General features: G+C 52.1%; 1 protein-coding gene across 16 annotated transcripts in view; it reads left to right on the top strand.

Annotated features, from left to right (window-relative positions):
• STARD8 (StAR related lipid transfer domain containing 8) overlaps nucleotides 1-13,323 on the top strand; it is a 113,157-nt gene that overhangs the window by 96,261 nt on the left and 3,573 nt on the right. For all 16 annotated transcript variants that reach the window (XM_068956668.1, XM_068956676.1, XM_009677319.2 and 13 more), the window contains 9 exons: nucleotides 2,898-2,961; nucleotides 6,076-7,457; nucleotides 8,808-8,981; nucleotides 9,530-9,689; nucleotides 10,672-10,870; nucleotides 11,159-11,369; nucleotides 11,630-11,744; nucleotides 12,302-12,517; nucleotides 13,042-13,259. In XM_068956668.1, the coding sequence (XP_068812769.1) occupies nucleotides 2,898-2,961; nucleotides 6,076-7,457; nucleotides 8,808-8,981; nucleotides 9,530-9,689; nucleotides 10,672-10,870; nucleotides 11,159-11,369; nucleotides 11,630-11,744; nucleotides 12,302-12,517; nucleotides 13,042-13,259 (2,739 nt within the window). The remainder of the gene's footprint in view (nucleotides 1-2,897; nucleotides 2,962-6,075; nucleotides 7,458-8,807; nucleotides 8,982-9,529; nucleotides 9,690-10,671; nucleotides 10,871-11,158; nucleotides 11,370-11,629; nucleotides 11,745-12,301; nucleotides 12,518-13,041; nucleotides 13,260-13,323) is intronic.

Raw genomic sequence — 13,323 nt, 5'->3', positions numbered from 1 at the left:
AGTTAATTGGAGATTCATTCTCTTCTGTAAATAAAAAAAATAAGACCTTAAACTCTAGTCTAGAGAACTTGAAGGGGCAAGCCTAGCAGGCTCAGAGAAGGGCCAGCAGCCACCAGTTCCTAAGGTCTCTTCCTAGCTCTGGCACTGATGCTCTGCGTGGACGTGGCTGACTTGCATCCCTCTGAGTAACCTTCCCCTTTTTGTGGTCACACTTTTGGGGCAGTCTTTCTTGGGTTCCTGCAGAATTTGCACATAAAACTGCATATTCAGAATGCTTTGATTGTGGGTCTTTTTTCCCACACATCTTGCTGACATGTGCAGAGCCCAAAGTCAGGCAGGTAACGTGGTGTGTCTATGTCAGCCTTGTGGGAAGGGTTCAGGGGTGTCTGTGAGACTGTCCTCACTGTACCCTCTGCTAACCAACCATTTTCTCAGGAGAACTCTGGAAACCTTCCCCAGTCTGTGTTTAGGAGCTGTTTGCCTTCCACTGGGCTCTGTGCAAGCGCAGAGGAAATGGGCTTCTCCAAGCCCACTGTAAATTAATTAAATTCATGCTGGGGATTTGCCATCCTAGCTGGTGGGATCTCTTTCTACCTCGGTGCTTGTTTGCTAGCCGTTATATTGCTAGCTTCCTTGTGGAGACCATTACTAAATTGATCAGAAATTAAACAATGGATAAAGCAAGCAAGACTTAACCTGCTGTCTGCTAAGTGTCAACACAGTTTAGCTGGCTTCCCGGAGTGGCTTAATAATAGACAGGGAGGAGGGTGCCTCATGTCTGGGGCTCGTATCTTCCTTTCCCACCTCAGAGCATTTCATTAAAACACTCAGCATAAAGCAGCTCACTCCTTTTTATTTTCATTGCCTGCTGCTTGCTTTTCCTTCCATGTCTTTGTGAAACAATTTTTATTTTCCCTTGTGCTATCAGGCAGTGGTGCTGGGCCAGCCCCAGCAGCGCTGCGGGGTGGCAGTGGCGGTGGTGGCAGGGGTGGTGGTGGTCAGCCTCCGCAGCCCGGCAGAGAAGCCTCATGCCCGTGGGTGATGCCCTGCAGCCTCTGCAGCGCTGAGCGTCTGCAAAAGCCCAGGTGCCGTGTTTTAGTGAGGTCCGCTCCAGAAAGCGTTGCGTAGCCCCTGTGCCCCTCTGCTCACGCCCTGCACCCTCATGCAGACCCAGAGCTAACACCGCAGCAGATGGAGGGATGGGGCATTTCTGGCACCTCCAAAGCCACGTGCTTTCGCCCCAGGGCAAGCAGGCAAACCAGCTCCCAGGCATTCACTGATGCTGGCAGGTTGCTGTTTTTGAGAGGTTTATGGGATTTGCCCCAGAGCCTTGAAAATAACGGAAACTACCTAGATAATCTTGAGGGAATCCCAAGATGATGTTCCCGAGGAGCTGGAGCAGACAGATTTAATGAAGTATCTGCAAAGAGACAAGGTATGCATTCTGGGAGAAAAGCGATCTGAGGTCATGGTGTTGGCCTGTGCCCAGCTTGGTTGTGGTGGGGAGCTGCTCTGGCTTCCTTTCAGCTCTACCAGATCTCCACCGCCACGGTAGGAGCTTCTTTACAGCCTGAGGCCAGTCTCGCTTCGCTCCCTCCCGCTGTGCCCTCCAGGGCCCTGGCACAGTGGAGGATTCCTGCCCTTTGCATATGTGCCTGAGCTGGGCCATGTCCTTTCATGCCCCTCACTTTAGTTCACTGGGGCTGGTTTCGTGCCTGACTGTAGTGGGGCTCTGAGCCTTCGTTACCGCGTTGCACCACCTCTTCCCCACTCTCCACCTCCCCAGCACATGCGCTCCCCATGCTTTGCCAGTGCTGCATCTTGCCGGAGCAGAGGCATCACAAGCTGGGCTGAGCGCATACTCAGATGTGAAGTGGAAACAATTTGCAGTCAGGCCTGTGGAGCCAAAAATGGCCTTGGCATTAAACCCACTGGGTCACTAAGTCATATGCCTTTGATCTTCTTGCCTGAAGATATTTGTAGTGTTCTTATTCCTTGACATTTATAATCTGAAATCAGAATGATCTTAGGGTTTGATGGTGACTTTGGAGTGAGGCTCTTGAGAATAAAAGGCTGAGCTTGTTTTAGCTTAAGGAGTAAAGAGAGTCACTTTGTGTTTAAGCTGGAGAACCCTGTCAGTACCAGAGAGGGTTAACAGCGTGCCCCGGCATGGCCGGAAGAGCTTGGCCCAAGCTGCTGCTCCGCGGAGGCAGCTGCAGAGGTCACAGCTGCCTTCCAGCACCATGAATGGGGCTAACTTACAGCCAAGGACAAAAACATCAAAAAGCAGAGGAAGTGCCCTCTGGAACGCATGGCAAATGAGACTTGAAAGACACCGGCATCCAAGTGGATCGCAGCAGTGTGCAGGGGTGCCGTGAGTGGCGGGAGACAGGCATCCTTTGATGCTGTGGCTGCTGTTGTGGGAGAGTAAACATAGATCACTGGAGTAGCTGCAAGTATGTGTAGGTTTGGCCAGAATGTCCCAGTACCTGTATTGAAGGAGCAGAGCGTCTTTCTGATTAATACACTTGCAAAATCCCCTCTGGCATGCAATCAAACACATGTGCCACTAGTGTGCTAGAGCTGTTTAAACTCCTGGGTCACGATGCCAAAGGCTCATATGATTAAATTCTTGTGCTTGGGTAAAGGAGATGCGAGGTGTCCATCAGACCTTTTCTCCAGCCAGAGGGTGCAGCTTTGTGAACCTGCCCTGGACTGTGTGCTCCACTGGGAATAAGCTTGGAGCTGCCTCAGGCTCCACATACCCATTTGATCCTTTGATCCCCAGCTGTTTGGTGGCAGGTGGCAGTGCCCAACAGGAGCTCTTAGACAGAAAAAAAATTGCAGCTAGAGTAGGAAGCCAGAACCAGAGACAAGCTTCTCCTGTTTTTTTGCAGGAGGCTGATGACCCTGAACACATGTGCCTCCATGAAGCTGGAAGTCCACTTTCAGCGTAAACAGGTAAGTCCCGGGCTTTCAAGGGCAGGCCAGGGACTGAGGGGTATGGGGGGGAATGTGTGCAAACTGGTGGAGCAACAAACCTGTTTTCATTAATAACATCAGTAATATTCTAGGACTGACCCTATACTGGTGCACAAAACAACACCCAGTTCTCTCTTCTCTGCCCCAGGCACTGCTGTTGGTTTTCTTTTTTCATCCTCTCCCAGGAAGGACATGACCCAGGAACTGCCTGGTCGAATCAGGAGGCTGCGCTCTCCTGCCATGTACGGTGGTGCCCCGTGCCGTGCCCCCGGCGCTGTACCCCGTGGGTGCTGCCTGGCAAGCGGCGGTTAAACGAGCTAGTTAGTTTGCTCTGGCTAAAGCAGTCACGACAGTCTCCTCGGTGGAGTGGGATGTTGAACAGCCTGCAAGACGGGGTAGGCAGGGTGTCGGCAAGAAAAAACTCAGCAGCCACAGGGGCTGCCTTCTGCTGCTGGCCCAGCGGTGCCGAGGACGGGAGTCGGCTCCCTGGAGTCACAACTGGAAGTGTCGGGTGGGTGGACTGTCCTGGAGGCTGCCGGGTGGCCGAACCCGTAAGCTGTAGGTCTCTGTTGAGTTGAGTCGAGATTGTCGAGAGCCCCGCTCCGGCAGGTCTCTGCGGATGTGGAGCCCTGGTGGCTCTTTCTTGATCCTCCTTCACCATTGCATTCACGGTGTCAGTGGGAAGTTTCCTTGGGCAGGGGTGCTTTCTGTTGTGTTTATTCCTTTCCCTTCAGAGTCTTTTGCTTAGTGTTCTGCATCCCCAGTGGAAAGCGCTTTGTGTCAGAGGTCCCATGTCATGTTTGAACGCAATGTTGTGAAAGCAGTATGAGCTCGTGAGTACCGTGGAGGTAAAGGGATGCTTCAGCATGAGCTCAGTGGGGCTGTCCTTGGCCCATGATCCCAGGTGAGCTCCCGTCTCTGTGAAATGCGATGCAGAGCTCTCGTGCTGCAGAGAGGGAGTACAGTGCTGCGCGGTTAAATATGAGCTGCAAGGGGATTTCCGTAAGCAGATCTCTGGCAGGATGGATTCATGAGGAAACTTAACCCCAAAGGGGGCTCTTCCACAGGGAGAAATAAAACCAGCCCATGTGTCGCAAACAATAAAGCACAAGTCTCAGTGTTGTTTACTGCGGGCTTTGCGTGCTCCACATCCCACCTGTGTGCTGTGGCAGCTGGAGGACCAGGACCTCCAAGCCAAGGGCTCCCACCTGTCCAGCAAAATTGCAGGAAGGTTGCCGTGTGGGGATATTGTTCCTGTGTCCGGATCTCCTTCTCCAGAGCACAAACAAGCAAAGGGGGAAGGGGACCAAGGCCCACTGGCTGGCTGAGTGTAAAGCTGTTTATGCTTCAGCTATTGCAACAGCTCCAGGGTAGTGGGGTTTAAAATAGAAATGCCAAAGATAGAGGAGATAGTTGCTAGGACGGTTGTTTGGGGCAGATTGAGCTGATGCTGTGAGTCAGGCAGAATGCTCTGCAAGTTATCAGATCACAGTCAGTAGCTGAAAGCGTGGCACTTCACTGTGGGCGCAGGGTGGAATGAGATCAAAAGTCAAAGCCATAGATTTTAGCAGCGGTTTATTGCTTTTCATTTCTTCTTTGGAAGGCATTGAAGCTTTTAACACCAGCCAGTGTCTCTCTCCACAGGTAGAGCTACTTGGTCACTATTCTATTATTCTTTTTCTCCATTTTTATTCATCATTGTTTTCAGGAAATTGTGACTGTGGAGGGGAAAGAGCTTTTGGTCTGAATTTTTGGTGTCTGCATGCTCCTCTTCTTTCACCCTACCCTTCCAGTTTGGATCAGCTCTTACAGTCATTTTCCTATTCTAGCAGGCCTTAGCATTCAAAGTCCAGGGAAACATTGGACAAATGGCTGTGAGATTTAGACTGTCCAAAGCAAGTAGCCTGATATTTTGGATACCTTCTCATGATCATACTTCTTTCTTGAAGAGGCAGCTGTTCTATGGAGATTCCTTAATGGGAAGCTGATGGACTCTGTTTTGGCATAAACATCTATTGGCATATTAATAACAAACTTTTCATATTTCCCTTAATGAATAATACATGTAAAATGTACCCCAGTTTGGTATTAAGCATATGGAAATCATTATGTGGATGTATTCCTACTTGTTCCAACTGCCCTTATTCTGGTTTGGGAAATCATGCTGTGTTGAATGCCCATATCCTTTACTCTGCTTCGGTTCATAACTGGATGTTTCTGAGGAAGGGATCAGAAGAGAAATAGCTAACCACAACATAGGTTTAATGTGTCATTGCTGGGTGTCAGGGTGAGCATCCCTGTGAGATGAATGCAGGGAGTATCCCAGCTTTCCCATATCTGTTGTTTCTTCTCTGTCCACAGAAAGTATCATCTCAGGAAGGACCTAGTCAGTCTGCTTAACTCCATCCACTCCTTCCTTGTCACTGCTAGGACATAGCAGTTCATGCAAAAGTTTAGAGTCAGTCTCACCCTCCAGAAGGACGACTTGGCTGGATCTGGGAGTTCTCTCTTGGATCTTAGAAGCCACGGGCTTGAATCATAATTCAGGAACACTTTTGATATGAAGAGATCTATCAGAAGCAAAAGCGTCCCCATCTGCCCACCGTCTCCTAGCTGGGTCTGTTCCTCTGGACACTACCTTTTGCTCTGGGCAGCCCTGGAGCCTGGCTGCACAGGGGTGACCAGGCTGGGTCATGAGTCTCGAAGGTTTCTGCTGGCTCACATGGCCAGTGTGCCATCTGTCTGGGTACAAGAGCAAGACATGTCATCCTGTTATAAATACAAGGAGTTACTGCTTTTCTGTTCCTGTGAGACGTTCAGAATTAGCATGGAAATAGCATCTTCCCTTCCCCAGAACAATATAGCCTCGGCATGTGGGCAAAGTACTTGGCTGCTTAGCCTCTCCTTTATGGAAAGCAATCAGAGAGATTGTTGAGTCATTTAACGGGTCGTGCACAAGACTTCACTTTCTCCATTCAAAGCTGTGCTGAGGGCCATGCTTTCAGGTTGAGTATCTATCCCTGACAAGTGGTGAGGGAGGATGATTGACTGACTCCATTGGTCTGATTCTTCCCTGTTTTTGGTTACCCTCAGAATGAAGACTCTGAGGAGGAAGATCTGTGCGCCATCAGTGACCGGTGGGCTTTTCAGAGGGAAAGTAAGAGGTGGTCCAGAGTGGGATCTGTCGATGTCCTCTCCCAAGGCTCGGAAGTCCTGAATTCCACCATGAGGCAGACATCCAGCCGCGAAAGCATCCTCACAGACCTGAGCACCAACCTGGAGGCTGTGTCCCTCCACAGCAATGCCAGCACAGGCAGCACAGGTGGCACGCTCAGCATCGTGGTCACACCACCCGACCCGTCCCCTATACGGGACACTGCCACCGTTGCCAAATCCAGCCAAAGTTTGAGTGACCATTCCTTGACAGAACAACCCTCAAACCAGAGTGAGGGCTCTAAGGAGAAACCTAGGAAGCGAAGGTCTCGCAGCTTCTTAAAAAGGATTGAGTCCCTCCGAAGGAAAGACAAAGAAAAAGCCAGCTCAGAAGAGAAGGATGCCCCAAACAATGGTGTTACGACCAAGCCAGGATGGGACTCTGTGAAGCATACTGAGGACCCTACAGCCACCAAGGCCAACTGCCCTAAAAGAGGAATATCTGCTTCTTTCCATGGCAAAAAACACTTCTTTTCAGTATCGTATAGGACTAACCGCTTGTTAGGCTCAGGAGGGAGCAAGGTGAGCTCTGACTCGAAACGTGGTGGAGTTTACCTAGAGGACTTTGAAACAGCTGTGAAAAACAGCAACAACTGGGCTGCTGGAGAATACCCACACCGGCAGGTGTGCAAAGGGGATTGCTTGATCTACATTCCCAGAGACCACAAGCCAGGCACTTTCCCCAAATCCCTCTCCATTGAGAGCTTGTGTCCTTTGGGTGGCAGCTCCTTGACCAACTGGAAATCTGGGAACAAATCTGTTGGGCTGGTGGGAGGTGGAGGGGGTGGCAGCAGCAGCAGCATGGAGGACTCATCCTCCCCGCGGGGCTTTGAGTACCGGCAGCGGAGGGGTTCATGCAGCTCCTTGGGCAGCCGGGTGAGTGTGTATGACAACGTGCCAGAGTTTGGCAGTGGCGAGGATTTCTCCAAGGTGGATGGGGAGGTGACCTACGAGAACCTTGACGACATACTGCAACACATGTGGGGCCTGCAGCAAAAAGTGGAGCTCTGGTATAAAGCCATTTCCCCAGACCTGGTTGGGGAGGAAGGGGGTGAGGAGGACGAGGAGGAGGAAGAGACAGACTCAGGAGGGGAACCCACTTTCCCTTCAAACCTGCACTTGGAAGAGCAGTCCATGTCTGATGTTGGCACATCTGCCAGTGATTTTGACAGCACGGGCAACTCTTTGAATGAGGCCGAGGAGACTGAGATGCGGGAGCGCCGGGACTCTGGCGTGGGAGCATCACTCACCAGGCCGTGTAGGTAAGCAGGGCTGCGGGGCTCTGGGCCACGTCACTCCTGCAGCATCTCCGTGCCTGGTGAAAGTGTCTCAGGAGCAGCCGGTGGGTGGGAAGAGCTCATTCCTCTAAAGGCAGTGTTGGGTAGAGGTCACTCCTGGAGCTGATGGAGCACGCTGCTGGCCTCGGGCAGTGCAAGCCTTTCCTATGGCTCTTCTGCCCTTAGGATTCAGGGTCCTTGATTTTGGGGGAACAGCACTGTAGCCTTTCCTTGGTGCCATGCAAACTCCGGGGTGGCAGTCTGCTTATGTCACCCTTTCCCTTGTCACTGAAAAGATGTGGCGCTAATGAAGCTGCTGATTAAAAGAAAGCCTGCAGGGTGCCCGAGGTGCTGGGCAGCGAGGAGAGCTCAGCGCGGGTTGTTGGTGCGCTCTGGTGGCCAGAAGCAGCCACTGCTGGCACTCACAGAGGGTCGCTCCTCCCTGATGCTGGCTCTGTTATCTACAACCTGGGATTGTCTGCCCATATATACCTGTGGATAAATGCTTTTTCACTTGGATTCATTTATTAAGAACAGGTCTGAAATGAAGGAGGTGCTTTCACTATGCTCGTTCTCCCTTTTTCTTCCTTTAAAAACTCCAGCCATGGCTGAATTTTGTGAATTTTCTAGCCCCTGCTAGGCAGATAGTGGAGGGTAATGTGCCTGCTGATGGAGCGTGGAGAGATGTAGTGGAGAGATTTTTCGTTAGGTGGGAATGTCCACTGTGCCCTTCTGGGCTTGGGGACACACAGGGGCAGCTGGGCAGGAGCCTTCCCAGAGCAGCTTGGATTTGGGAAGGATTTATAGCAGGCTTCCAAGAGAGCACTGCCACCCTGGGGGTGTCATTTGTTTTACAGAAAGTAAGTTTTGAGACAGGGATGTCCCTTTTGCCTTGGCATTGCTCTGTGTGGTGGTCCTGCAGGCGTGCATCTCTGCAAGCATATAAATTCTCCCCAGGTCCAGAATTTGCTGGGTTAGTCTTTGCATTTTGGTGTGGAGTGTGGTGAACCTGTGCAGCCCCGGGTGGCAAATAGAGAGGATGATGGTTGCTTCAAGGGTGCTAGGGAGCGGGGAGCAGTCCTTTGAAGCAAAAGAAAACGTCAGTCAACTGCTTGTGTCTCTGTGCTCCTCCCTAGCACCTTCTAACACTCAATTTGTAAGTACTAGGATTAGAAAAAGAGCATGCACAGCACTAGGGCCTGCTGGAGCACCTGCACCTTCCTCTAATGCACGAGGGGCCTTGGGCCTGCTCTGGGCTGGGCAGCAGCCAAGGAGGAGGGAAAGGCTCTTCCTGGGCCAGCCGCTCTGCCACCAGTGTTCCCTGTCGCCCCTCAGGAAGCTCCGCTGGCACAGCTTCCAGAACTCCCACAGGCCCAGCTTGAACTCTGCCTCCCTGGAAATCAACCGCCAGTCGTCAGCTCAGCTCAACCTGCTTCAGAAATGCTCCCTGCTTCGTCTCACTGCCATCATGGAGAAATACTCTGTGCCTCACAAGCAAGCCTGGACGTGGTGAGCTAATGGGGAGGGAGAAATCTAGATGACGTGGGTGAGTGACAAGCATTGGGCTTCGACTCTGCCCGTGACATGCATGGAGCCGTATCTAGCACAGGTTCCTGAGGCCAGGGCAGAAGTGAGCTCTGTGCGTGGAGATGATGGAGAGGGAGGGGAAAGGGCTGAACAGAGACTCTCCTTGCTCTGCATGGCGACGAGTTTCCCCGCAAGTGTGGGCTGGGGGCTGCAGCCTGAGCTCCCAGCATTGGCTGCATCCAGGAGGGTTGGATGCAGATATCTGCAGAGGATTAAAAATGCTGCAGCAACATAAGCGAGTGAGGCATTGGTTTCCTATTGTAGCTAAGTGTTAAAACACGTTAATTAAAAGAAAAAAGATGTAGCACTTCCTGCTCAAATCTTGCCTTTCTTATATTCAGAACAAGGCAGAAGCCTCTCTGTGGGTGCGTGCATGCATGTTTCGCCTGATGTCCTTCTTGCTTCTGCGCAGTGATGCTGAGGGAGTTGTTTATTATACTACTAATGGTCTGTCTGTCCCACCCTCGCAGGACGGTGCCCAAGTTTATGAAGCGGAGTAAAGTCCCCGACTACAGGGACAAAATGGTCTTTGGGGTGCCGCCAATCATTAATGTGCAGAGGACAGGGCAGCCTCTGCCCCAGAGCATCCAGCAGGCGATGCGCTACATCCGCAGCCAGTGCCTGGACCAGGTGAGGGGCCACGTCTGCAATGCAGGAATGTACGCAGCCTTGGCCGACCCTTCTCCTAGGCAGCTGGGTGCCCTCAGGAAGCTGCTGAGAAATAGCACCATGATTTTTGGAACAAAGCTGGCTTTAAAGAGTGCTTTTTGTTCACCCTGTTGTAGACGTATCCATACAGCCATGTCTAGGTCTGTGCTGTAAGCCATGTGAGTGAAGTGACTGTTTTCTGTCACGGTGTATCTAGCCCAGACTGTACTGGCTCAACCCCAAGGCGCTGAGAGGAGGGGGGAATTGATTTGTCCCCAAAACAGTGTAACGCACCCTTGGTGCTGCCAGGCCATGGCATATACTGCTGCCCTGGTGATGGGAGTGTTGGCTTCCTGTGGGTGCTGGGGCAACAAGACTGCCCACTCGCCTCCGCTATGCAGGTTTAATGTTCGGGCTGCAAATTCTTCACACTGCGCTTCTCCTACCTGCCACAGGGGGTTATTTGCCATCGGAGACTCCTGCAGTGCTTGCTCTGGGTGGGGGGGGGGGTCTCCTTTGCCTCTCTCCATAGTCACTCATCACCTCCAGCGTAGCTCCCTGCCCATGCAGGTCCCTGTGTAGACACCCCCTTTCCTTCCCTGCTGGACCTTTGACTCTTTCTGCTCCTGTTGTGTCCCAGGGCAGAGAGGGCATCCAGCTGTTTCGGAGGTGCTAGCAAAATTGGCAAGATGGTGGTGGTGTAGTGAGTGTTTGAGGAAGGTGTAACAGTGCTTGGTCATGGTGAAGGAGGAAGATGAGATTTTTCACTGGGAACTCCACATCCCACCAGTGTTTTCTCAGCCAGGCTTTCCTTCCAGGGTTGCTGAGAACTGAGGCTTTCTGGGGAAGGGGTTTCCTCGTATGTCAGAGGGGAGTCAGACCAGACAACTGGGTATTGTTGCCTTCTGCCAGGTGTCCAATGTCCGCTTTGCTTTTGAACACTAACCTGCTCTTCCTCTGGTAGGTTGGCATTTTCCGGAAGTCAGGAGTGAAGTCCCGGATTCAGGCACTCAGGCACATGAATGAAACCACCCCTGACAATGTCAACTACGACGGGCAGTCGGCCTATGACGTGGCTGACCTGCTGAAACAGTATTTCCGTGACCTACCAGAGCCCATCTTCACCAGCAAGCTCACAGACACCTTCTTGCAGATCTACCAGTGTAAGTGCTTCCCAGGAGCCACGCAGACCTCCTGGGGCTCGCAAGAGGGCCCAGGGTCAAAAGGGAGACATTTTAAGGCAGCAGATGCTTGTATAGGGCAGGTCAGCCACTGGGCTGCCAGGCCTGGGGTGGAGACCAGGGTCTCCCAGGGAAGAGGAGTCTCTGTTTTTGGCTCCCTGCTACATTCAGACAGAGGATGTGGGTAATTGGCTGATTTATTAGTTACCACCAGGTGATTTCCCAGGGGAGAGACCTCACTGACCACATGTTTTTCCTCTGCGCCATCAGTTGTGTCCAAGGAGCAGCGGCTGCAGGCTGTGCAGGCTGCCATTATCCTCATGCCCGACGAGAACCGGGAGGTGCTGCAGACACTACTATACTTCCTCAGTGACATTGCCTCTGCAGAGGAGAACCAGATGACTGCCGGAAACCTTGCGGTGTGTCTGGCCCCATCCATCTTCCACCTCAACGTGTCCAAGAAGGAAAGCACCTCGCCAAGGTAATGGTTAGACTAACTCTGGCCTTCACAGCCTTCCTACATCCCCTGTCTTCTCCTTTTGAAGCTCTCCTCATTGCCCCTTCCCTGTCCTGGGAACAGCAGTCCCTCCATATCAGGTGTTAAGGCATGGTGGGAACATGCCTGTTCTCAGCACAACCTCCTTTTTCTCTGCTCAGCAAAGCAAGGGGCTGGAGGCAGGGGGGAAGTCAGACTTTAATACTCCCCTCCTTGGTCCCAGCAACGTATGCTCTCTTTCACAGGATGATAAACAAGAGAGGCACCATGGGGAAGCCTGACCAGAAAGACCTGAATGAGAACATGGCTGCTACTCAAGGGCTCTCCCACATGATCACAGATTGCAAGAAGCTCTTCCAGGTGGGTGGCTGCAGCTCTTCCAGCCTGGCATTGCTCCCCATGGGCACTGCCAGCAGGAGATGTGATCTCACTGTGAGGTTGCTGATCTTGTGGGGGTCAGTGTGGGGTGACCTAAGGGCACCCCATCCTCAGGCCAGCAGCTACCACAGGTCAGTCAGCCTCAGGAGCAATGAAGGGTCAGTGAAGCCCAGCTTCACATTGTCTTGTGGCGATACAGGTCACAAACTGCAGGACATATGTTCAGAAAGGCTGCGTCCATCCCTCACTGCCCTCCTTGGCCAGATGAGGAGTTGCAGTATTCTAGCTATGCAGGACCGATAACAAAGTCCATCTCAGTGAGGATACCCAGTGATGCCCAGCATCAGGGAAATGCATAACTGGGCAGCTAATCACTGACCTGCTCTTAGGAGTATTTCTGTCTAGAACTTCCTCACTTAAATTCTGCAGCAGAATTACTGGCTCTTACTGCCTGTGGCCTCTGAGTTCAGGTCTGCAGATCTGGATCAGGTAACAGATCTATCTGGGTTTTTGAAGACCTGTATGTATTTGGTTTGTAGGTCTCCCATGACATCTTACTGCAGCTGAGCAGCTCCTATATGGCAGCAGATGCTTACCCACATCCCCTGACTGAAGTCATGTGTCAAGGGGAGGGCAAGGAGCTACACTCCTACTTTGAGCAGAGTGTCCAGAACTTGCTCAAAGAGTCATCAGAGAAATTCAAAGGCTGGCTGAGCACCCCGGGACCCCTGAACACAGAGCTCTCTTGCAAAAAGGTAAATGGTACTGTGGAGGGGTTGTTTGAGGTCACATGGGAAAATATATATGCCGTGACCACAGTGAACCACAGGTGCTGCAGGCAGTTGCTAATCTGCTAAGCATCCTGGTACTTGTTCTCTTCAGCAAGGTGGGAAAATCAGCAACCTATTCCCTGAACAGAGAGAGGATCTGCGAGCTAGATGGCTATGAGAGTTGGAGGGTGCTCTGTGTCCAGCAGTCTCAACAGAGACCCTGCTGTGTCATCATTACAAGATGAGCCGGTGTCCTGCACTTTTGGCCCTTTCTCCAGTGAGCCAGAGCAACTCTCTCAGCCCCTGCTCCACCCCCCCCCCCCCCCAACTGTTCTCCCATCCCACCCCAGGTCTGTCTAGAAAGTGCTGCTCACTAACCTGCAGATGTCATGGTACTGCTTCCTGGCAGTGGGAGCCATCAGTAAAGTTGCTAAAGGCTCAGTGTTATGGGGTGGGGGGGTGGTTCCTGGCTGGGCAGCATCCCTGATCCCTCCCTGTTGCCCCGGCAGGTTGGGGATGGGCACCCTCTGCGTTTATGGAAAGTCTCCACGGACATTGAAGCACCTCCCTCTGCAGTGCTGCACCGAGTGCTTCGGGAACGTCACCTTTGGGATGAGGATCTGCTGCAGAGCAAAGTGGTGGAGGCCCTGGATAAGAATATGGAGGTTTATCACTATGTCACGGACAGCATGGCACCCCACCCACGCAGGGACTGTGTTGTGCTCAGGTGAGGGCAGAGCAGGACCAGATCTGGAGGTCCCTAGTCCCATTTATTCCTCTGTAATGTTTTT

Source organism: Struthio camelus, chromosome 11, assembly GCF_040807025.1.
Source record: "Struthio camelus isolate bStrCam1 chromosome 11, bStrCam1.hap1, whole genome shotgun sequence".
Lineage (NCBI taxonomy): Eukaryota > Metazoa > Chordata > Aves > Struthioniformes > Struthionidae > Struthio > Struthio camelus.
The sequence above is the reverse complement of the archived record's forward strand: the minus strand, read 5'-3'. Positions and strand labels throughout refer to the sequence as shown.